The sequence below is a fragment of the Conger conger genome, chromosome 15 (genome assembly GCF_963514075.1).
Source record: "Conger conger chromosome 15, fConCon1.1, whole genome shotgun sequence".
Lineage (NCBI taxonomy): Eukaryota > Metazoa > Chordata > Actinopteri > Anguilliformes > Congridae > Conger > Conger conger.
The window spans coordinates 7,636,106-7,659,789 of record NC_083774.1 but is presented as its reverse complement, the minus strand read 5'-3'; the positions used below and the strand labels follow the sequence as shown (position 1 = coordinate 7,659,789).

Here is a 23,684-nt window from a genome sequence, read left to right as displayed (position 1 = left end):
CAGGTGTGTGCTACACATTAGTGGTGGTGGTTGAGGTGAGTTTCCCTGTCATCATTGTGAAGCCCTTTGAGAATGTGAACAGCACAAATACATATATCTTGTTTATCATATTTTATAAATGACATATTTCACTCACACCACAGGCTAATGCACACCTGTCCCTGTGAGTAAATCACACTGTGTTGGTTGATGAAGAAGAAACACATAAAACTTAATATCGATTACAAATGGTAAACTATTTATTTAAAACTGAAATATAATTCTGTAGGTCCCAACCTTGTTACTGGAGATCGACAGTGCCGTCCTGAAGGTTTTAATTTTCAATCCATACCTAATTAGCAGGTCAACAAGATCTCTAGTTGTTGAACGAGGTGCGCTTTTATTAGGGTTGGATTGAAAACCTGCAGAACAGTGAATCTTCAGGAACAGGGTTAAAAACCACTCATATAACTGGACGTACAAATTAATGCATCAAATGAGGAAAGGCAACCCTGCTTTTGCTTGCTTGTTCAGATGTCTCCAAAACCCTCACAAATTACTAAATGATCCATCCTCCTCTCATCACTCTCTCATTCTCTGTTCTTTCTCAAGCTTGCTGAGGCAACATCTTGATCTCCTGATCTTCATCTCTGCCAGATCAGAGCTTGCCTTTCAAAAAAGGATTTAAATAAAAAGCACAGTCATATCAGGTCTGCATTGCATTTTTAACACTGGAAAATAACTAATCTACCCAAAATAGTAAAGATTCTTATGGTAAAATACATTTTTTTAAAAGCGTAATTCTTTAAGCAGGGAGGAATCATCGATTGGTGTGTGTGGTCCAGAGTTTGGACGGACGGACGGGCACTGTGGGCGGAGCTCAGGGCTGGCGCGGGTGGTCGCGGAGGCTCCTGGGTAATTTCCCATGAGCCTCAGTTCCCGTTCGGGGCCATCTGCAGGTGCTCCTGGTGCAGTTTCTCCTGGGCCTCGTACAGCTTGCGCAGCTTCTTGGACTGGCCCTTGCTGAGCTCCTTTCCCTCGTGGTCATGGGTGGGGAAGCCCTGCACAAGCAAAACACCGCTCTGTTTCAGCATCTGGCACGGACTGGGTCCCACTTAGACTTACAGTACACACACTTAGCATCTCTCTGAAATGGTAAATTGTTGGCATTTATATAGCGCCTTTATCCAAAGCACTGTACAATTGGTGCTTCTCATTCACCCATTCATACACACACTCGCACACCAACGGCGATTGGCTGCCATGCAAGGCACCGACCCGCTCATCAGGAGCATTTGGGGGTTAGGTGACTTGCTCAGGCCAGACGGCTGCTCTTACTGCCTGAGCCATGTCTCTCACTCACACACACACTCAATATCTCTCTCTCACACACACACACACACACACACAATACACGTCCATTCCTTACCATGTCATCAAACTTGGAATACTTGTCAGTTTCCGAGAGGAACATCTCGCTCGCCGGAATCTTCATCTTAGCCAGTTTAGCTGCCTGCAGCGATGGCAATGTGGGGGGAGGGGGGGAGATGACATCATCAGTATCATCTACAGAATTCCTACATCAGAGCAAGAGCCTCATGGTTTTAAGTGGGAGATGGGTAACAGAGTTCTGATGAGGACAGGGCTATCATTACTGGAACAAAAGCAGATCCCACCCCCCCACCCCCTGAATGTTTACAGTGAAGGCGATGTGTTACTTTATGTATGGCTGCAAACATGCATCCAAGTGACCAATCAAGGGAGGGGAGCATTCCGTCACAGCACTTTTAAAATGGACTGATCAGAGATTCAGGGAGACGAAAGAGACAGATACACACTTCCTGTTCATCTCTCTTTCTAGCCGCTTCCTCTTTCTTCTTTTGCTTTTCCTGCTCAATCTGGAGAGAGGGAGAGGGAGAGGGAGAGATAACTGATTAACAGTATACAGCATGTGAGGATCCTTATCAGGTTGATGAGTTTTGGGCTTTGGGTATGACAGTCTCTTCCTGCCAGTACATTCTCTGTAGAAATGAGAGATTCTCTCTCAAGGGCACAGGTAGCTGTGCTGAGCTCATCGACAGATGTGTTGGGTTGAGCAGGCGGGGTGACCCCTGCATTGGGTCGAGCGTGCAGGGTTAGGAAACGCAGTGTAACTGCAGACCAGGAGCAGAGATGCACCGGCAAAATCTTCCAAAGGGTAACTCAAAACAGGCCAGACAATGGGACACAACAGGATTCTTCTCTTTAGAGTCTGACAAGCAACGGCAGAATTTTTCACAATTATTATTATTTATTTGTTTAAGATTTTTTCTTTCTCCCAATTAGTAGCCAATTCCAATTGCTCGTGTGTTAGCAAGGCATGCACCACCTACACCCTGTCCCAGATTGATCAGGGGATCCTGAGAACGAGGGGGTGCTGTTGTATGCGGCAATCTCACTAACCTCCCCCCCCCCCCCCCTTGCTGAGTCCTCCCCCCACCGCCGGAGCGGCGAGCCAACTATGTGAGCTGGCCAACCTCAGCTGTGTGCAACTGCAACGAACTGATGCATCAAGGTCTGTTACTTTTGTCGTGTGCCACCACTGCTCTATCACAATTAATGTTTAATAACGGTCAGCATGGTGAGTCTTCCTTCATTTCTTTTTCCTGCAGTGTTCCTTGGACAGACCAACCAACCGTCCTTCTCCGACCACCGCAGTGATCCATTGATTTTTGTGACATGAATTCTATTTATGCTGCAGCACTATTCTGCTGTGTGCTGGATCCTGTGGATGAAAGAGCCTAAAGGTTTTTCAGTGGTGGTGAACACCTTCCTCACCTCTCCCTATTCTTTCATACATAGGTGGTCTTAGTTGGAGGCCCACACCCACAGACTGTTCTTGGAAATCTAGTTTTATTACATCACATTATTGGCATTTGGCAGACACTCTTGCACTTTTTTTATATTAACAAAAGTACAAAGTGCATACCCATCACCAGGAACATGTGCGTTGAAAGACCCCAGAGGGAAGTACAATTTCAAGTGTTTTATCTTTGGACACTAAAGCCTTTGAGTAATAGTTTAGGAATCTCCACACCACACCACTCAGATGCCAAGAGTAAGAACTGGACTGGGGGGGGGGGGGGGTTTGATCATTACCCCGTAAAAGGGGTTCCTTATTTCAGCGGGTCTGGCAGCGTAAATACCGGTTTAAACGTTTACAAAGTGACTCTTACCTCCTTCTTCTCCTCCTTCTCCTTCAGCAGCGTCTCTCTGTCCACCAGTTTGACCACCGTCGGGAGGCCTAGATGGACACAGGGACACAGGGAGGCGTTCCAGGTCAGTCAAAGCCTTCATACGTTCACATGATAGAAAGTCGGAAAATATGGACCAAGTATGGACCAAGCGCCTGTAATGTCACCCAATGGCTGTCCATGGGATCGTGAAAAACGTTTTGAAGCCCGGGAAGTCAAGTTTTACCAGCGTGGCCATGTTGTATAGTTCGGAGCCAGAGACTGCGCAGTCAGGAAGCCACTAAGCGCGTGTGTGTGTGTGTGTGTGTGTGTGTGTGAGTGAGAGTGACGTAACCCATCCATGCTTTGTCCACTGACTGTTTTCTGACTGACATGTAATGTAAAGCTAGCACAGGCCCATGCAGGACTAGAGGAAGGCAGCACCATGTTAGCCCAGTATTAGTGAGTCTAGGCCAGTACAGGGCAAAAGCAGGTTAGCACTGTGCTAGCCCAGCACTGGTAGGTCCAAGCCTGTTCATGGCTAAAGCAGGTTAGCACAATACTAGCATATTACTGGTAACGGCAGGCTTGTACAGGGCTAAAACAGGTTTGCAGATGTTGCTGTAGAGTCAGCAAGGCTAGTGTTGTGGCATCCCCCCAGCCGGGATGTAATTGGGCAAGCAAGTCCAGCAGAGGGTGTGGCCCCAGAAAAGTAGACGACGCAGTACTGCAGAGCTGTTAAAACTGGCTGTTTTTAACCACACACACACACACACACACACACACACTTCCAGCTCGATAAACAACTGCCACTGTGAATATAAAGAAGGCCACTCCCAAGGCGTTTTCTGACTGGAGAGTGTGAACAGTCACAATGCAGACGTACTGCAGACACGCACTACAGAGGAGTGACGGTGTGTGACCGTAAGGATTCTTATCACTGCATCACCTCATAACTTACCTTCCACTGTTCCATTCAGGTGTGACGTGACGGAAGTGCATCACAGCAGATTTCCCTCCGAGGACATATAATTATCATCCAATGCAGGAGTGCAAACGTAGACCGTGATTTAGGCCGTATTGCCCACCCTTATAACCGTTTTCTATTCGGCAAGGGAGAGAGAGCCTCGGAAATTCAGGATGTCGTTCATTTCTGATCTGCCTCTATTAAGGGTAAAAAATGTTATGGTATCTGACTTTAGTCGTTTTATTTTAAATAAATGGGTAAACCTACATGTACCGTTGGTGGGAAAACTGGTTTGAAAGGGGAGTAATCCAGTCAGGGTGTGTAAAGCTGTTCAGAATGAAATTAAGCCAGAATAACTGGTTGGAACTAGGGTTGGGTCAGAATAACCAAATTACTAGTTAATCCTTCATGACGGCAATTGTCAGTTTTTTAAATTGGAGTCGTTAAAATGTATGATTCATTGATTGATTTTTATTTCTGTTTGTAAACAGTTGTGTCTTATAAGGCCATGTGGGCTTGGCATTCTTATGGATGGTTGACAAAGATATAGGCTTAAACAATGCATAAATCCATGAAAATATATTAATAGAAATAAACACACACAACCAGTAAATATTGTTTGGTCCGTTTTGTCCCCTTGATTGTTCAGTTAATTTAGTATCATTTAGGCACGTCGTAAGAAAGTAAGTTAACAATACTGGAATAAGACGAGTAACCTTTTTTCACAATGGTGCTTGTTTCTTTGCTTTCAAGTAATGGTTTGCCTGCAATCAAAATAAACCTTCTTGGCATTTATGCTTTTCTGTTTTTCAGGCACACATAAATGATACGGCATAAATGACAGGTGTGTCCAACCAAACTCTTTCCCTGGGCCTCTGTTCAGGGAGAACCTTTGTGCAGGCAGGTTTGGTTTAACTCTTTCAGTCCCAAGAGTGCCATACCTTACACCTTTTCAACCAATCAAGACTGTTGTTTTGAGCCCCTATTTAAATTCTCTCAACCAAAGTCAAAACCCCTGGGGATTTGGGCGGAGCCACTTCATATCGGGCTTGGGACTGAAAGGGTTAAGAGGCTGCGCTGCGATTGGCTGGGGAGGAGGGGCTCACCTTCGTGGTCCTCCAGACGCACCCCCAGGTCTGGCAGGATGTCGTCACGCAGGGCATCGCACAGCTGCAACACCTCGGTCACTGCAGGGAGGGCAAGGGTCAAGGGTCAGGGGTCAGGGGTCAAACCACTTTCTATCCACCCCCGGGGACAGCATTAAGCCCAATGTTCTTAGTTCAGTTAACTTTCTCTTTGTTTTGAGCGACATTGGCTCAGGCGGTAAGAGCAGTGGTTTGGCAGTCGGAGGGTTGCCGGTTCAATACCCGCCCTAGGTGTCGAAGTGTCCCTGAGCAAGACACCTTCCAAATGCTCCTGACGAGATGGTTGGTGCCTTGCATGGCAGCCAATCACTGTCGGTGTGCGAGTGTGTGAGTGTGTGCATGAATGGGTGAATAAGATGCATCAATTGCACAGCTCTTTGGATGAAGGTGTTACATAAATTCCAACCATTTACCATTTAAAAACCACAAATAATCCAAACTGCTATGTGCCATTTACATCTGGGGAAAAGGGTACAGTAAGTGACCTTATATCTGTTCATTTATACTAAAAAGTGCAGAATTTAAGAAAAGCAGTATTGATGAGTAGCATGTAAGGGGCATTTAGAAACAGTATTTGGGGTGGGGTGTTGTAAGGAGGTCACAGGTAGCTCACCTTTCTGCTCCCGGGCGATCTTCCTGACGCTCTCTCTGAAGTCGGACAGAACGTTCAGGTACGGCATCACCGTGCTCTCCAGCTGTGGATGACACCACACGATTGGTCACACGCCATTCCGCCAAGGCATGACATCACAGAGGGGTTTACATCGACCACACCCTCCTCCCTCCTCCCTCCCTCCCTCCTCCCCTCCCTCGTTTCTCAGCACTTACGTCAACGCTCTGTCCGCTTCCTCCCACGGGGAATCCGATTTGCTCAGACTCTTCAATTGCCCCAAACACCTGGAGAGAGAGAGAATGACAGTGTGAATCTCAGGGACAGCCTCCATTTTGTAACAATCAGTTTCCTGCCAATAAGGCACAAGAATGGGACCAAACAGTCTGAATACAAGATATTAGATACATTCACAACGGCTACAAAAGCCAAATTATACATACATACACAAAAAGAGACTAAAAGCAACTGGAATAATTCAATAAAATAGTACCATTTCTTCATTCACATACATTGTATATCAGGGATGCAATTTCTCTGGAGCAATCGAGGAACTCGTGGAAAGTGAGTAGGCCAGTTGCAAACGCTGATTTTATTGCGGTTTGGTGTGGCCAGCTAAAAATATTCCCTGGGTTTTTATTTTTGTCACAGACGAGCCCTGGTGCATTGGCCCTCGCTCGCTGAGGTCCGTCGCCATGGGGACCGAGCCGCGCGCGTTCCGCTGGGGGGCGTCGCTCACCTTCAGCATGTCGGTGAGGTAGGAGGCCACGCTCTTCATCAGCATGCGATTGGGCGCCATCTTGCTGGCCTTCCTGCTGGCCATGTAGGTGTTGCTCTGGGTCACCAGCGCCCTCATCTCATCCAGCGCCGCCCGCGTGTCGATGTTGTCGCACAGGGCCAGGTGGACGGCCGCCTTGCGCTCGTAGAAGCTGCGGAGACGCAGAGACGCCGGCGTTAGAGCTCCCTCTGGAGGCGTTTCGGCTGCATTACATTCACACTTAGGCCATTCGCGGACGCTCATCCAGAGCAAAGAGATATAACACAGAAAATCTGTGCCGTCATAGTAACCCTGCGGGGGAATCCTAGCGTCACCGCTCAAAAAAAGAGCGGTACATTTATTAGCCAGGTAGGACCAGGATCAACTATCGATTAATTTTTATGCATGCATTCAATGTATTATTTAGCATGTATTCAAATCTTGTTTTTCCACTATTTTTGTATAGTAATGCAGGCACATTGCTGGAAGTGAAACACCATATATTGTAGCTGTAGGTACTACTAATGTCTGAGTTCAGCTGTAGACACATTCCTGTTTCCCCAAGCACTGCAAAGCACAAGATGGACACTAGGGGGCAGCATGTCACCAGCGCAGTCGAGTCGATTGCTGCAGGAACAGCAGAAACACTTGCGCGCACACACACACACACACACCTGTGGTTCAGCACACGCGCACACACACACACACCTGTGGTTCAGCACACGCGCACACACACACATACCTGTGGTTCAGCACACACACACACACACACCTGTGGTTCAGCACACGCGCACACACACACATACCTGTGGTTCAGCACACACACACACCTGTGGTTCAGCGCGCGCACACACACACACACACACCTGTGGTTCAGCGCGCACACACACACACACACTCCTGTCGTTCAGCGCGCGCACACACACTCACCTGTGGTTAAGCACACACATTCACCTGTGGTTAAGCACACACACTCATCTTTGGTTCAGCGTGCACTCACCTGTGGTTCAGCACGTGCACACACACTCACCTGCGGTTAAGCACACACACACACACACACACACACACACCCACACACTCACCTGTCGTTCAGCTCGAGCTCTGCAGCCTCCCACTTCTCAAACTGGCCTGTGATGTCAACAGGTGCCCTCAGGATATCTTTAACGTTCAGGAAGAACTCCTACGATTATAAACACAAACATACATTTAAATCACTCAGCTGTGGAGTCAAACTTCAGCACAGACATTGGAGAGCTTAGTCTGTGGAAAGGTCGTCTTGCCGATTCAATTGTTACTTTACATTCACTTGGACCACAAACTCCAGTCCAGGAGGGTCTGTGTTTTGTTTAGTTTTTTTTGGTTGTTCTCAGCACCAGTGGTTCATTCAAGTCACTGATTAGTGAAATAATCCACATCCCTTGTTCTCAAGACCTCAATTGAGCTAACCGAATGGAAACTACAAAAACCTGCAGACACTGCGTCTCCCTGGAGTTTTAGTGTGCCATCCCTGACTTAGACATTCCTGTCCAGAGCATCATACAGAACTCTCAGGAACACAAAAATGTGATGTCACCAAGCACAGTGGCCAATTAGTCATCAATAAGAGTAATGTTAACCTGACAAACTACAATAATGTGTTGAAATAAAATAAAGTACCACGAGACGGATAACACTCATTCCCTCGACCACAATCGAGGGTCAACCGACTTATGTTGCTTCACTTCCATTTTGAGCAAATTGGACCGCACTCGAAAAGGACAACGTGCAACTTCTGGTTTCTAAAGGGATTCCCCCAAGTGGATGTGGTGAGTGGAATTGCGGGAGGGCAGAACGTTTAATGGATTGGAGAACAGCCACAACAAAAACTCAAGCTCACATTGAGGAACTTCTCGTATTGGATGGCGGACTCCATGGTGTTGTTGGAGTAGTCGAGGGTGTCCTTCCAGGAGTGCATGAGGAAGGCCAGCCGCAGCTGTCGAGCTGAGGAGAGCAACAGACACGCGAACACGTCAATACAAACACGCGAACACGTCAATACAAACACGCAAACACGTCAATACAAACACGCAAACCCGTCAATACAAACACGCAAACGCATCAGTCCAAACATGTATTGATGCAAATACGCAAACATACGTCAGTATGAACATGCAACTGTTCCAGTGTGTGGATGGGCCCCATGGTCTGGTATCTGCTAAGGCTCTATTCTAGTGTGGATGGGCCCCATGGTCTGGTATCTGCTAAGGCTCTCTTCCAGTGTGTGGATGGGCCCATGGTCGAGTATCCAGACCCTGTCAGTGGCAATTGTGGCCAGTAGGCCTCTACGTTGCGTAATTAGCTGTAGAATTGGCCATGGAGGGAGGGAGGGTATCTTGTCGGTCTAGATGATGCAGACTCATTGCTGTTACACTGCATATAAATGGTCTTCCTCTGACTCATGTGGGTACGAGCTGTGGTTACCTGAGTGATTGGCCAGGGCATCCTTGATGGTGATGAAGTTCTTCAGGGACTTGGACATCTTGCAACCTGCGATGGTCAGGTGACCAGTGTGCAGGAAGTACCGCACCCAGTAGTCATTCTCAAAGAAGGCCTACGAGGAAGCAAATTTGTCTTACTCCACATCCTAAAGAAGATCTACAATGAAGTGCATTAGTCTTACTGAACATTATCCATGTTCTTAAGTAGACCATCTATCTGGTGCAGCTTTGACATGCAGGAGTTTACCGAATGCTCAATCCATGTCTTTAATGATGACCTTCAAATTAGTTTGCCTCACACGCTTATCGTAACAATGGGGGTGACCATGGGCTTGCTCTTACCTCGGACTGCGCCAACTCGTTGTCATGGTGGGGGAAGCGCAGGTCGAAGCCCCCTCCGTGGATGTCCATGGACTCTCCCAAAATGGACCCGGCCATCGCAGAGCATTCAATGTGCCAGCCTGGTCGGCCCTTTTAGAAGAAGCACGTTTAAGCACAATGCTACCAACCAGGCTAACCTGACATTGAGGGCGGCACGGATGGTGCAGTGTGTAGCACCGCCGCCTCACAGCAAGGAGGTCCTGGGTTCGAATCCCGGTCGGCCTCTGTGTGTGCAGTTTGCATGTTCTCCCCGTGTCTGCGTGGGTTTCCTCCCACAGTCCAAAGACATGCAGGCTAGGCTGATTGGAGAGTCTAAATTGCCCGTGGGTATGAGTGTGTGAGTAAATGGTGTGTGTGCCCTGCGATGGACTGGCGACCAGTCCAGGGTGTATTCCTGCCTTTCCCCCAATGTAGGTTCACTCCAACCCTAACTTGGCACACCTGATTCCAATTAGCATCTTGATGAGTTATCTTATCTAAACTCATCTTGAATGGGGTGTGCTGTCTTATGGTTGGAGTGAAAACCTACAAATCTCCAGGAGCAGGGTTGGGGACCCCTGGTGCAAGGCTATGCCATCTGTGGCAGCTGGGCCAGTTGGTGGAGGGCTTACCTTCCCCCAAGGTGAGTCCCAGGACGGCTCCCCAGGCTTAGAGGCCTTCCAGAGGGCAAAGTCGTTCTGGGACTTCTTCTCTCTCAGCCGGTCTGCGGAGATACTCAGGTCTCCTGCAAACACATGCAAAGAGTCTCAGAACATCAAAGATGCAACTTCTGTTATTCAATGTAATTCATGTAAATTGTTTATTTTTGTTTCTTGTACGCTGGCTACTCCACCTGATATTTTCCCCCTGGGAAAAACTAAGACTATTGTCTTCCATTCTATTCTTTTCCACCCAGATTTCCAATAATCTTTTCCACATCTGTGGTTTCTCTAGAACCCCCTCCCCACCAAAATAATATATTCTTCACCTCTTCATTATTATTATTATATTTATTTAACAAGTGAGATCCACAATAATTAATGTTCACAGATGGGTCTGTGTGACAGTGGCAGATTTGGATGATTCCCGCGCGCCTACCCTCTCCCTCCTGAAGGGCCTCCTGGTCCCCCACCGCCTCGGGCACCAGCTTGGCGTACGAGTGCTTGGCACAGCCGTCGAACCCGGCCGTGTCGAAGTACACCGAGCCGTTGGACTCGTACCTGCAAAGCGGAGGTTTCAGGAGGTTTGACATTTCATCGTTTCGTTTTCGTCACAGTCTGTGCAATGGCAAGCATGGACAAACGGAGGAAGTCAAAGATACGGCCCTGGTTCCTCCCAGCAAATGAATTGAACTCCTGATTGGCCGGACGGTCTTCACACCTGACTCCCAGGGAAAGGGAGGGCGGGAAACCAGCAGCTGTCGGCCCTGGGGGACCGTGACTTGAGGAACGGGGTCACAGACTGACAGGTCCTCTTTACTCACCCGTAGCCGTTGTTGATGACCTTCTCTACGAACTGCACGATCTCGGGAACGTACTCGCTGACCCGCGTGAGAACATCGGGGGGGAGGATCTGAGGGCACAGACGGAAGCGGGGGGGGGGGATCAGTACACTGGGACAGTACCTGCCATTACAGCAGACCATCTACAAAAATACAAAGCCCTCACTGAATGAAAAAGGAAAACTTATATTTCCTAAATTTAATAAATTATAAATGAAACATGCGCAATGGCAGCAAATTAGCAGAACAGCGTCAAGTTTGGTATTTAACAAATCACATGATGTTTTGCCCACAGCATCAAAACAAGTTTAGCAGAGCATGACAGTGAAGTAATGTGATGTGATGTGATGTTATGTGATGTGAAGTAAAAGGAAAGCTGAACTGCAGAAGATCAGAAGCGGGAAAAGGAGTGAACGTGTTCGTTACATTGAGCGCGTCCATGTCCTTGTGGTACTCTCCTTCCCAGAACTTCGGCAGCAGAGAGAAGATGGAGTTCTCCGACACCTGGCTCCCAAACTGGGAATCCAGCCAATCCGACAGCAGGTCTCTGGATTCCTCCAGCAACACCTTCAGGATGAAAATGCCAAAACGGGTGAACTCATGCCATAATCCTCAAACCATTTATTTAAAAACATTGCTCATTTCAGAAAAGAAAAGGAAAGTGCACCGCCCCCCCCCCCCCCCGCCCCCCCCACCTTGGCGTGTCTCTGCAGGACACTCTCTGTGGCCCCGCTCTCTACTGCTCCCTGCAGGGGCCCCAGGCCAGCGTTCACCGCCACTTCCAGCCTCTCCATCATCTGCTTCTTATCCGGGTCCGTGGTCCGGGCCAGCTTCGCCTGGAAGGGCTGAGAATCGGATATGCTTCAGCAGGACGCACACCGGGATTGCCATAGCACGGACTACACACCGGGAACACCATCGCGCGGACTGCACACCAGGAACGCCATAGCACAGACTACACACCGGGAACGCCATAGCACGGAATACACACCGGGAACGCCATAGCACGGAATACACACCGGAACGCCATAGCACGGAATACACACCGGGAACGCCATAGCACGGAATACACACCTTTCTGCTTCTTTTATTTTACAATTATTTAGCAACTTGCAGTTTATTAGACTCCCCCTGGAGCAATGCGGGGTTAAGGGCCTTGGGCCTTCCTCCAATGGGAATCTCTGGAGGAACCAGGCTATAGGGGGCAAGTCCATCCTCTGCTGGCCTATCAGTGAAACTCCCTTTCCACACAGGCACCAGTATCCCCTTCTGCAAATATCACTCCAAATTTATATTTACAAAATATGAATATATGAAACTCTTAACATACTGTTTCTCTTTTTATGGCTGGAATGTTTGCTTTGCATATTACCATATTATGACAATGATATTTATGCCCATTTAATTTAGAAAAGAATATTTTATCTGCATTATAAATATCTCTGTATAAATCTTTTTGCGAAATCAAATAACACAGTGACAATGCAGATGTCCAGACATTATAACAGCGCATCTCTGGGCTCTCCGCTGCCTGTGATCCGCTGGCCGGGGAGGTGCCTCACCGTTCTGGCTGTGAGGACGTCCTGCAGGATCTGGGCCGGGCTGGGCTTGCGCTCCATGTACTGCTCCAGGAGGTAGTTCTGCCTGGCCCTCTTGATGATCTGTCGAGGATGATGATGGAAAACATGGAAGCCAAGCCCAGTCCACTCAACCCCCCCCCACCCCCCTGCCCTCAAATCTCATCGATCTGGCCAATCTACAACCCTATCTAGCCCATAATCCTGTGGGATGTTCTTCTCTTTTTTTTAATTATCAGTATTTGTGCATTATCTCCTCTACCCCCTCCCTCAGTCCAATTCCCCCACGCCTTGTTTTTCCCCCCACCAGATCCAATCACCCCCCCTCTCCACTTCCTGTGATATTTTGGTGCACACAGCAAACTTCCTGTACATATTTACAGTAACGGCATTCATATCGAAACTGGAAGTAATGGTACTTCAGCCTGCCACGTCCAGAGCCCTCTTACTTTGTCGTCGATGTCTGTGATGTTCATGCAGTAGAAGACATCGTATTTGAAATAGTTCATCAGAACCCTCCGGAGAATGTCAAATGAGATGTAGGATCTGGAACAAAAAAAAAGAGAGAATTTCAGCACAAGATTACAAATCATCTTTCAAATTATCTTCCTCCCAAATGGAAAGAACTCTCTTGAGGTATGGTTCATTATTTGCCAATTTTTGGTCCACATAAAAAAATAAGGAATTTCTTAAAATTAATATTTTATGATTATACTGATAAAGTAACTTGGATACAAATTCTTTGGCAGATGATCATGTAGCGCAGATTTGGGTTGGATAATGTTCCAACCCTCTATAGGGTCAAATACAGGACTTAAGGGTTAAGAGCATGTCAGCAGGCTACATTCACAAAGAGGTATGTTTTCATAAATAACACAGAGCCACATTTCTCCAAGTTGTGCTGGTTGGTGGAGAAAACAGTTGCAAAAATGTAAGTGCAGAGCAAATGGGTTGTGCAGGTTACAGTAAAATAGGCAGCTACTGTAATGTACCAATTTAATCTCAGCATTAAAAATAGAACATAAAAATAGAGCATGACACAACCGTTTTGACAAGAATTGGAAATCAGGAAATCAGATGTCGAAACAAGGGCTGCACAATAGGTAGCACTGTTGCCTCACAACCAGAAGGTCCTGGGTTCCTGAGTGGAGTTTGCATGTCTGTGTGGGTTTCCTCTGGGTACCCCAGTTTCCTCACACAGTCCAAAGACATGCAAGTTAGGGAGTACAGATGAAAATGAGCTCATTAGCTAACTCTGGCGGATGTGGAAACTGAAAATGTTGATTAATGTGCACTGTCCCTGGTAAATAAGAGACAATTTTTTTTTTTTTATGTATATGGACAGGGGGGGTGTCTCGGTGGCGCAGCCTGCAGAGCACTGACCGCATGCTCATTGTGAGCCGCAACGTCAACGGTTCGAATACGACCGTCTGACAATTTGTTGCATGTCTTTCCCTCTCTCTCGCCCCCATTCTTCCTGTCTCTATATACTGTCCAATAAAGCTGAAAAAGGCCTAAAAAATATCTTTAAAAAAAAAAATGTATATGGACAGTAAAGCCTTGCATTCATTTTTATGTACAGGTGTAGATTTTTCCATATACTGTCAAAACATATGTGTTCTTTGCTTCTATAAAGGTACAGTACAGGCAAAAAAGGGGCTGATTTATACAATGGCGCTGCGTGCACTTTTTCCCGGGGTTTCAGTTTCTAAATGAATAACCCCCCGGGCCATTGTGCTGCACCCAAATGATGCAATACCCCGCCTTATCTATGGACACGACTGGACAAAACGGCTTCCTCAACAGCCAGTTTCAGGATGACCAGGGGCTGAAATAGGCAGCCAACACCCAGCCAACACCTACTTCCTGGCTTCTCTGGCCAACTTGTGTTTGTCACGTACAAAAGCGTGGGGTCCTGCATTACCTTGCGTGTGTCATGTACGAAACATGGGGTCTTGCGTTACCTTGCGTGTGTCATGTATGAAACGTGGGGTCTTGCGTTACCTTGTGTGTGTCATGTATGAAACGTGGGGTCTTGCGTTATCTTGCGTGTGTCATGTATGAAACGTGGGGTCTTGCGTTACCTTGCGTGTCATGTACGAAACGTGGGGTCTTGCGTTACCTGGCGTGTCATGTACGAAACGTGGGGTCTTGCGTTACCTGGCGTGTCATGTACGAAACGTGGGGTCTTGCGTTACCTGGCGTGTCCCATGTGCGAAGCGTCGTACACGGTGGGACCGCAGCAGTACCACAGAACCTTGTTCCCCTTCTGTGGGACAAACAGCTCCTGCAACGAAACACTGAGTCAGTCAAACGGAGACCCACCCACCCTCTCAAAAGCACGGCGATTGACTGATTTGATTTGATCAGGAACATCACCCAGTTCCAGTCTTAAAAACGGTCAAGGATTGCCGCAGGGGTACCCCTAATATTGCAGGTTAAATTGAGTCTATTTTTAACTTGAGTCTATTCCTCTAAATCTGGGCACCTGAATAATGTCTCTTTTTAACTGATTTTTAATTGAATTTCATCGTTTCATTTTCCTCCCTCTCCACCTCAGCAGACGTGTGGTGAATATTCTGGTGGACAAAATGGCTGCCCTGCATCACCCACGTGGATACAACACACTGGCTGAGGTGAGCTTCTCAGCTTTATCGTAAAAGCACTTTATAAAAGCCTGTGTGAGATGAAAGGTGATATACAAATGTGTTTACGTCCTTATTAATACAGGAGCAAAAACTTGTTCCAATTTGTATTATTCACACTGCCTGACCTTGCTTCGTGTGAGGCTGTTGTAGAGTCGCAGTTTGGGGGGGTCAGTCCCAGCCGGGGCCGACCAAGCGGGCTGGACCCTCTTTCCCTTTGCTGAAAAGCACAGTTTCAGTGGCACGTTAGCTTCCATTCACACAGATACAATGGCTTACAACACAATGCAGTTATGTAATGTATGCCATCCCATATAAGACCTGGCTCAGACCTTTTTTCTGTTGTTTTTTTCTTGTGTAGGAGACAGGTTTCCCCTATAGAATATCTGTGACTAATAACCTGACGTTGGGCGATGGGGAACCATGCCCAGGGTGCACACAAACGTCAAGTACGATGGACAACATGCATAGTTTTACGGAAAACGGTCTACACCTGAATGTTCTCCATCACATCAGTCGCGGGTCAGAACTGACAATACGGTTTTGGATAACCAGCACTATGAAATGTACGGTTGTTCCATTTATTCTCTTCAGGGTTTAATCTATTAATTATTGCATATTATTTGTCCTAAACCTTTAAAAAAAGGCAATAGGTGTGTCATATCTACGCCAGTCTCATCTTGTTATTGCTTTCACTTTCTTCTTCTTATCAGCATCCCATTTCCGAGAAAGGACCCAAGACCCGAGTCTATTATTACAAGCAATGAGTGCGTCCGCTTTTCAATGAAATAGCCTAACTTGAGCTAACGTTACCGATCAATGAATTGCGTGAATTAGGGATGTGACAAATCATCAGTTTTAGTAACTGGTTACAAATCAGTTTGGGTTTACCGGTTAACCGTTTAACCATTCACACTCCTAGCGCGAAAGTATCAATAAATCCAGTAAGCTTGGGTAGGTTAGCAACGCATCAAAATAAATGAGAACTGGATGCAAGTTCACCAAATAAGATACTGAATGTTCCCCATCACATCAGTAGCGTGTCAGAACTGACAATACGGTTTTGGATAACCAGCACTATGAAATGTACGGTTGTTCCATTTATTCTCTTCAGGGTTTAATCTATTAATTATTGCATATTATTTGTCCTAAACCTTTAAAAAAAAAAAAGGCAATAGGTGTGTCATATCTATGCCAGTCTCATCTTGGTATTGCTTTCACTTTGTTCTTCTTGTCAGCATCCCATTTCCGAGAAAGGACCCAAGACCCGAGTCCATTATTACAAGCAATGAGTGCGTCCGCTTTTCAATGAAATAGCCTAACTTGCGCTAACGTTACCGATGAAGTGTCATTGAAAAAAAGGCAATAGATGTGTCATATCTATTAGGAGTGTGAACGGTGAAACGGTTAACCGTTAAACCCAAACTGATTTGCAACCGGTTACTAAAAATGATGATTTGCCACATCCCTAATTCGTGCAATTCATTCATCGGTAACGTTAGAGCAAATTAGGCTATTTCATTGAAAAGCGGACGCACTCATTGCTTGTAATAATGGACTGGGGTTTTGGGTCCTTTCTTGGAAATGGGATGCTGACAAGAAGAAGAAAGTGAAAGCAATATCAAGATAAGGCTGGCATAGATGTGACACATCTATTGCCTTTTTGTTCAAGGTTTAGGACAAATAATCTGGAATAATTCATAGATTAAACCCTGAAGAGAATAAATGGAACAACGCATTCATATTTTCCGTATATTCGCTAGTGCTGGTCATCCATAACCGTATTGTCAGTTCTGACCCGCTACTGATGTGATGGAGTATCTTATTTGGTGAACTTGCATCCAATTCTCATTTATTTTGATGCGTTGCTAACCTACCCAAGGTTACTGGATTTATTCATACATTTGCGCCGCGAGTCCTTTACTACGTGCAATGAGTGCGTCCGCTTTTCAATGAAATAGCCTACCTTGCGCTAACGTTACCGATGAATGAATTGCGCGAACGTAACAATAAATCCAATAATCTTGGGTAGGCTCGCAACGCATCAAAATAAATGAGAACTGGATGCAAGTTCGCCAAATAAGATACTGAATGTTCTCCATCACATCAGTAGCGGGTCAGAACTGACAAGACGGTTTTGGATAACCAGCACTATGAAATGTACGGGTGTTCAATTTATTCTCTTCAGGGTTTAATCTATGAATTATTCCAGATTATTTGTCCTAAACCTTGGAAAAAAGGCAATAGATGTGTCATATCTATGCCAGCCTAATCTTGATATTGCTTTCACTTTCTTCTCCTTGTCAGCAGCACATTTCTGAGAAATGACCCAAGACACCAGTCCTATTACAAGCAATGAGTGCGTCCGCTTTTCAATGAAATAGCCTAATTTGCTCTAACGTTACCGATGAATGAATTGCACGAACGTATAAATAAATCCAGTAAGCTTGGGTAGGCTAGCAACGCATCAAAATAAATGAGAATCAGATGCAAGTTGCACTAAATAAGATACTGAAGAATATGCGTCTTGCATAGCTAATCATCTTCATATACAGGCATACACCTGGCAGGCAAATGTAATGGTGTCAAAAGTAAATGCCTTACATCTGTCAGAAACGAAATGTGACCAAATCGGCACAGCTAACATTGTGGCTAGCTCCCTAGACAACTTAACGTGTATCGTTAAAAAACATGCTAAATGTGCACTTGTGACAGCAATACCTTTGGTACATAATACATACTGGCTTATTTCCTTTCATAATAATAATAAATCATACAATGTGGACGACATTCATCTTACCCAAATCTCCCAAGCCTGCCATCGCTGCGATATGATTCTGATGCAACCTTGTTCTGGTAGATGAACATGTGCGGAAGAGCTACCTCCTTCTCTTGACTGCTGGCGTCACAGCTCCGCCTCCATATTAGTAAGGTCCGTGTTCCAGATTTTTAAAGGGGAAAGCATATTCAACGTAGGTACAATACTCTACGTTATATATACGTGTTCATGGTATTGAATAATCTCGTTCAAAATCTCGTCTTTATCTCGAAACTAATTGCATTAGGTGTATCTTATGGCGATTTATATAGCCTAGATCAGGGGTCGTCAACCCTGGTCCTGGAGAGCCGCAGGGTGTGCTGGCTTTCGTCTCCACCTTAAAATAAGCAACCGATTCAGAACCAAGAAACCAGGTGAGGTGAGTTAACTGTGTAATCAACGGCTTTCATTGATCAATTAATGCCAAGTAACAACGAAAGCCAGCACATCCTGCGGCTCTCCAGGACCAGGGTTGCCGACCCCTGGCCTAGATCATACAATTTATAAAAACAATTTCATGACAAGCAGATTGAAAAGGGCCGTCAGGTTTGCTTGTTGATGAAGAAATACGGTGTGTCTGACCAGCGGCTGACCCTAAAACATATTGACCATGATCAAAGGACCATGTAACGTAAGATGGTAAGCATTTGCTGAGCTTTTTTCCACATTGATAAAAAAAAAAGATAGATATACCTCCCTTGTAATATATAGTCCTAAAAAAGTAACCGGACAATTGGCTGCTGTTTGTGTATGCATCATCACCTCATGAACAAGAAAGTTAATATAAGACATAGAGGTGATTATAGGTGCAGAGTTTGCCATTTGATTCCCTTGCTGTTGTCTTTCAACATGAAGACCAAGCTAAATAAGTGTCAATGCCAGAAAAGCAGGCCATCATGAGGCTAAAAAGTCAAAATGAATCTATCTGAAACCAAGCCAAAACTTGGCGGGTATTTGATGCCACTGACGAGCCTTGAGAACAGAAGGTTGGAGTTTGCTAATAGATCTATTAAAAAACTGTAGCGCTCTATAACAGAGTCTTATGGGCAGATGAGACCAGGGGCTCATTCCAATTGCAGATTCTTCTCCAGACTTTTCCTTTCATTGCTCCTGACCCGGAAAACATTTTCGACCAGCAGGTGGTGAAATAATCACACAGCAGGAGGTGCAACCTTGCCTCGATCAGAAAGGCCAAATCTGAATTTTTCATCAATACGCTGATGGAGCATAACGGCAATCCTTCCAAATTTTGGAATATTATAAAATCTATGAATAACAACACCATCCGAGCCCTCGTTTCAGCAAATCAAAACAGATTTGCGACTAATTCTTGAAAATATTAATATAGGGAACACATTTAACCAACACTTTATCGATGCAGGCTATTTATTTGAAAACACAGAGACACCTCAGACCACGCTGAAATTAAATCAAGGCCCGATAAGGCTCCCTCTGATTGGGGAAAAATTCACCCTTAGTCTATGCTCTGAAGATGAAGTTTCCCAAGCACTATTGAATATTGACCCTATAAAAAGCAATGGGGAAGATTACCTTGATCCGTACTTATTAAAACTTGCTGCTCTCCGAATTGTAAAACCACAAATGAATAATTTTAATCTTTCCCTTACGGAAAGGCATTATTCCCAATGTCTGGAAATGGGCACATGTCCTCCCATTTTAGAAGAGGGAGATTAATCAAATGTCAATAGCAATCGCCCTATCTCCAAATTATCTTGCTTAACCAAGATCCTGGAACATCTAGTCAATATTCAACTCCGCACCTTTCTAACCATGAACTCGATCTTGAATTCTCATCAGTCCGGATTCAGACCAGGCCATAGCAATTTATCAGCCACCACATTAGTAGTGAATGACATTATCTCAGCCATTGATAACAAACAGAAGTGCACGGCACTGTTCATTGACCTCTCTAAAGCCTTTGATACAGTTGATCACTCTATTTTACTAAAGAGACTGGCCGACATAGGCTTAGATGCAAACACTTGCAATTGGTTTCAGGATTATCTATCAAATAGAATGCAAGTTGTATTATCAAATGAGTGTAAATCTCCCTTCCTAGCCCTAAAGAAAGGAATCCCTCAAGGATCCATTCTTGGTCCCTTACTTTTCACCATTTATATCACTGAAATTGCTTCTTATCTTACTCCTTGTAATGTTCATTTCTGTGCTGGAACTCAACAGCACCCTCTACCAGTGAAGCCCTCCTGCTACTTCAAACCTTCAATTCCATTCAATACTCTAGCCAGTCTGAAACTGGTTTTAAATGCCAGTAAAACTACATTTATGATTTTCTCCATCAAGAGCCCTGATCCTTCGGTGGTGCGCCTCACCACTCTAAACAACACTGAAATAGAACGTGTTCAGGAATATAAGTATTAAGGCATCTGGCTAGACTTTAATCTATCCTTCAGCCACCATATTACATATTTGAGAAACAAAATGAAACCTAAAATTGGATTTCTATATAGAAATAAAACCTGTTTCACCCTGGAGAGTAGAAAAAGTATTATACAGACAAATATCCTGCCAATTATTGACTATGGGGACATCCTATACATGCACGCCTCAGTCACTATCCTAAATTCCCTTGACCCCATTTATCATAGTGCCTTAAGATTCATCACTGGCGAAGGGTTTAGAACCCTTTAGAACCCTTTAGAGCCTGCTCTACCACAAATTGGAGTGGCCCTCCCTTGAGCTCAGGAGAAAGCATCATGGAGTCTTATTTACACATAGAGCTCATTGCCAAACTACCTCTGTATCTAACCAGCCTCCTTTCATTTCATGTCCCAAACTATCCCACTAGAGCACACGTACCACTAGCATTAAACATTCCTACAGCTGGAACAAAATGGGGAAATTCTGCATTTCGCATTGCATTGGAATTCCTTCTAGAAACAGAACAAGCTGCCATCCCTTATTCCCCTGCGAACACTGAAAGAAATATGAGCTGACACCTACAGTCATGTGAAAAGATTAGGACACCCTATGGAAAATTGTGTGTTTTTTAAACATTTTTAGACATATGGATATTTAACATCAATTTTAACAAAACTGAGAGATTCAAGTAGTATAACTAAACAAGTAAATCTGAATAAAATCCTTTTAAAAACTTTCTGCAAAATGTAATAAAACAAAAATGCAATTTCTGGTGAGGAATAAATTAGGACACCCCCACATTTTTTCCCACCTAAAATGGCTGAAATCACACACAGGTGTATCACATCAGGTGCACATGATTAGAACATTGTTACTCAGCATTTTGAAGGAGGCTTGCCCTATTTAAACCTCAGACATTTAGTTTGGTGTGCTCCTGACTGTTGATGTGAGAGTGAACACCATGGTGAGGTTGGAAGACCTGTCTGAGGCCTTCAGAAAGAAGATTGTAGCAGCTTATGAGTCTGGTAAGGGATTTAAAAAGATCTCAAAAGATTTAGAAATCAGCCATTCCACTGTCTGGAAAATAGTCTAGAAGTGGAGGACATTCAAAACAACTGCCAACATGCCCAGGTCTGGCCGTCCAAGCAAGTTCACCCCGAGAGCAGACCGCAAGATGCTAAAAAGTCTCCAAAACCCCAAAAATGTAATCACGGGACCTACAGCAGGCTCTGGCGACTGTTGATGTGAAAGTGCATGCCTCTACAATCAGAAAGAGACTGCACAAGTTTAACTTTCATGGGAGGTGTGCAAGGAGGAAACCTTTACTCTCCAAGAGAAACATTAAGGCTAGACTGAAGTTTGCCAGAGAGAACATGGACAAAGACCAGGACTTCTGGAATAATGTTCTTTGGACAGATGAGTCTCTAAAATTTAATTATTTGGACACCAGAACAGAGGACATGTTTGGTGCACACCAAATGCAGCGTTCCAGGAAAATGACCTCATACCAACTGTGAAGCATGGAGGTGGAAGTGTCATGATTTGGGGATGCTTTGCTGCAGCGGGTGCTTGAGGAACATGAAAAAAAAAAAAAAAAAAAAAAAATGCACTTCAGATGACAACTATGTTTAGAACAGCATTTCCTGTGTATTTTGCTAGTTTCTGGATGTGATGCTCTGACTTATGGTAGAACCTATGCCCTTGTAAGTCGCTTTGGATTAAAAGCGTCTGCCAAATGACAAAAATGTAAATGTAAATGTGAGACCATCTGTAAAAAAAAAAAAAAAAATTAAAGCTGAAGTGGAACTGGACCCTGCAACATGACAATGACCTAAAACAGACCAGTAAATCCACCAAGGACTGGCTGAAAACTAAGAAGTGGAGAGTCCTGGAATGGCCCAGTCAAAGCCCAGATCTTAATCCCATTGAGATGCTGTGGGGTGACTTGAAACGGGCTGTACATGCAAGAAACCCCTCAAACATCTCACGGGTTAAAGAATTCTGCGTTGAGGAGTGGGGAAAACTTTCCTCAGACTGATGTCAGAGACTGGTAGATGGTTACAAGAAGCGTTTCACTGAAGTTATTTCAGCCAAAGGGAGTAACACTAGGTATTAGGGGGTAGGGTGTCCTAACTTTTTTTCCTCAGTTAGAATATGGATTTATGTTGATGTCTTTTGTTTAATGAGTAAAACAAGGTTAATTTTTGTTGTTTACCTGCAATTAGATCACTTTCTTTTCCAGAGATGAATAAAAACAAGTCTCAGTATGTTCTATCCCCTTAGATAGGTTTCTATATATATATATATATATATATATATCTCGTGTGGGTTTATTCATGTGTTTTGGTTATGTTGTGTGGCTCTGTTTTGTTGTTCTTTGCTTTGTCTCCCCCTTCTGGCGTCTTCTCACTCTCTCCTTTCAATTCAGATGCACGTGCCTGGTTCCACTCAGCATTCATCACCTGTTGCAGATAACTAATCGGCTCACCCCACCCTAGAAAGATAGATAGATAGATAAGATGGATAAGATCGCTAGATAGCACTGTTTTCCCTTCATGAGTGCTGTGGCCGAGCTGTTTGATTCAGTTCCAGTCGGGTTGTTTGGTCTTTTCTCTTTGGTTAAGTATTCATGTGAAGCTTCTTTTTGTATGTAATGTAATGTATTTAGACATTGATTTCATTTGTTTGAACAGCCTACTGTAGTTATCTTTTGTTTAGTATCTTTTTGTTGCACCCAGGGGCAAACGGGGATAGGTAAGACCCTTGGGTCTACATTGTACATCACGTAGTCTTACCACCTGTTCAATACTCTTAGGTTAGCAGTGAGCACCACCCGTTGTATTTTTGGGTGCCTGGTGAGATTTGATTTCTTATCTTTTGATTTGGTGCCACTAATAGTCCTCTTTGTTCCCTGTGTCGCCGATTTCCTGTTAATAAATATTCTTTATTGCATATACTGATTTCTTGGTTTGTGTTGCCTGCCGGCTAATTTATCGCCACGTTGCTTTATGTTGCGCCCCTTCTACTCCCGGCCACTAGAGGGCTTAACCGTCCAAGTAACTACAAACGTGGCTTCAAACTGATGTTTGAGGGAGCAAGGACATTCCATTTGCCCAATTCACATTTGGAAATTAAGGGATTGGAATGAGCCCCCGTATTTTTAAAGTAATATAAAGAGTGGACAGCGAATGGAACTGCCCATGATCCAAAGCATCCCTCTCCCTCCCTCGTCTATG

The 23,684-nt window shown here is 44.9% G+C and overlaps 1 protein-coding gene and 1 long non-coding RNA gene across 3 annotated transcripts; one reads left to right on the top strand and one right to left on the bottom strand.

Moving 5' to 3' along the window:
* Nucleotides 1–217: 217 nt before the first annotated feature.
* Nucleotides 218–18,364, bottom strand: LOC133111177 (cysteine--tRNA ligase, cytoplasmic-like). Its single transcript, XM_061221339.1, has 22 exons — nucleotides 18,031–18,364; nucleotides 15,359–15,450; nucleotides 14,784–14,872; nucleotides 13,035–13,131; nucleotides 12,571–12,669; nucleotides 11,704–11,853; nucleotides 11,435–11,575; nucleotides 10,991–11,079; nucleotides 10,606–10,727; nucleotides 10,140–10,252; nucleotides 9,490–9,618; nucleotides 9,131–9,260; nucleotides 8,547–8,650; nucleotides 7,753–7,850; nucleotides 6,653–6,842; nucleotides 6,132–6,200; nucleotides 5,917–5,998; nucleotides 5,265–5,345; nucleotides 3,195–3,262; nucleotides 1,818–1,877; nucleotides 1,409–1,492; nucleotides 218–1,040 (listed from the first exon to the last, which is right to left on the bottom strand). Exons 1-22 carry the CDS (start codon nucleotides 18,050–18,052, stop codon nucleotides 912–914), a joined length of 2,238 nt encoding a protein of 745 aa, XP_061077323.1. The 5' UTR covers nucleotides 18,053–18,364; the 3' UTR covers nucleotides 218–911.
* Nucleotides 3,157–22,978, top strand: LOC133111180 (uncharacterized). Of its 2 annotated transcripts, none has more exons than XR_009704966.1 (3): nucleotides 3,157–3,297; nucleotides 15,146–15,221; nucleotides 22,877–22,978. It is a non-coding gene; the product is annotated as an uncharacterized LOC133111180 (long non-coding RNA). The 2 variants fall into 2 exon arrangements; XR_009704967.1 differs by lacking the exon at nucleotides 3,157–3,297 and adding an exon at nucleotides 13,010–13,221 and having other exon boundaries at nucleotides 15,149–15,221.
* The last annotated feature ends 706 nt before the right edge of the window (nucleotides 22,979–23,684 follow it).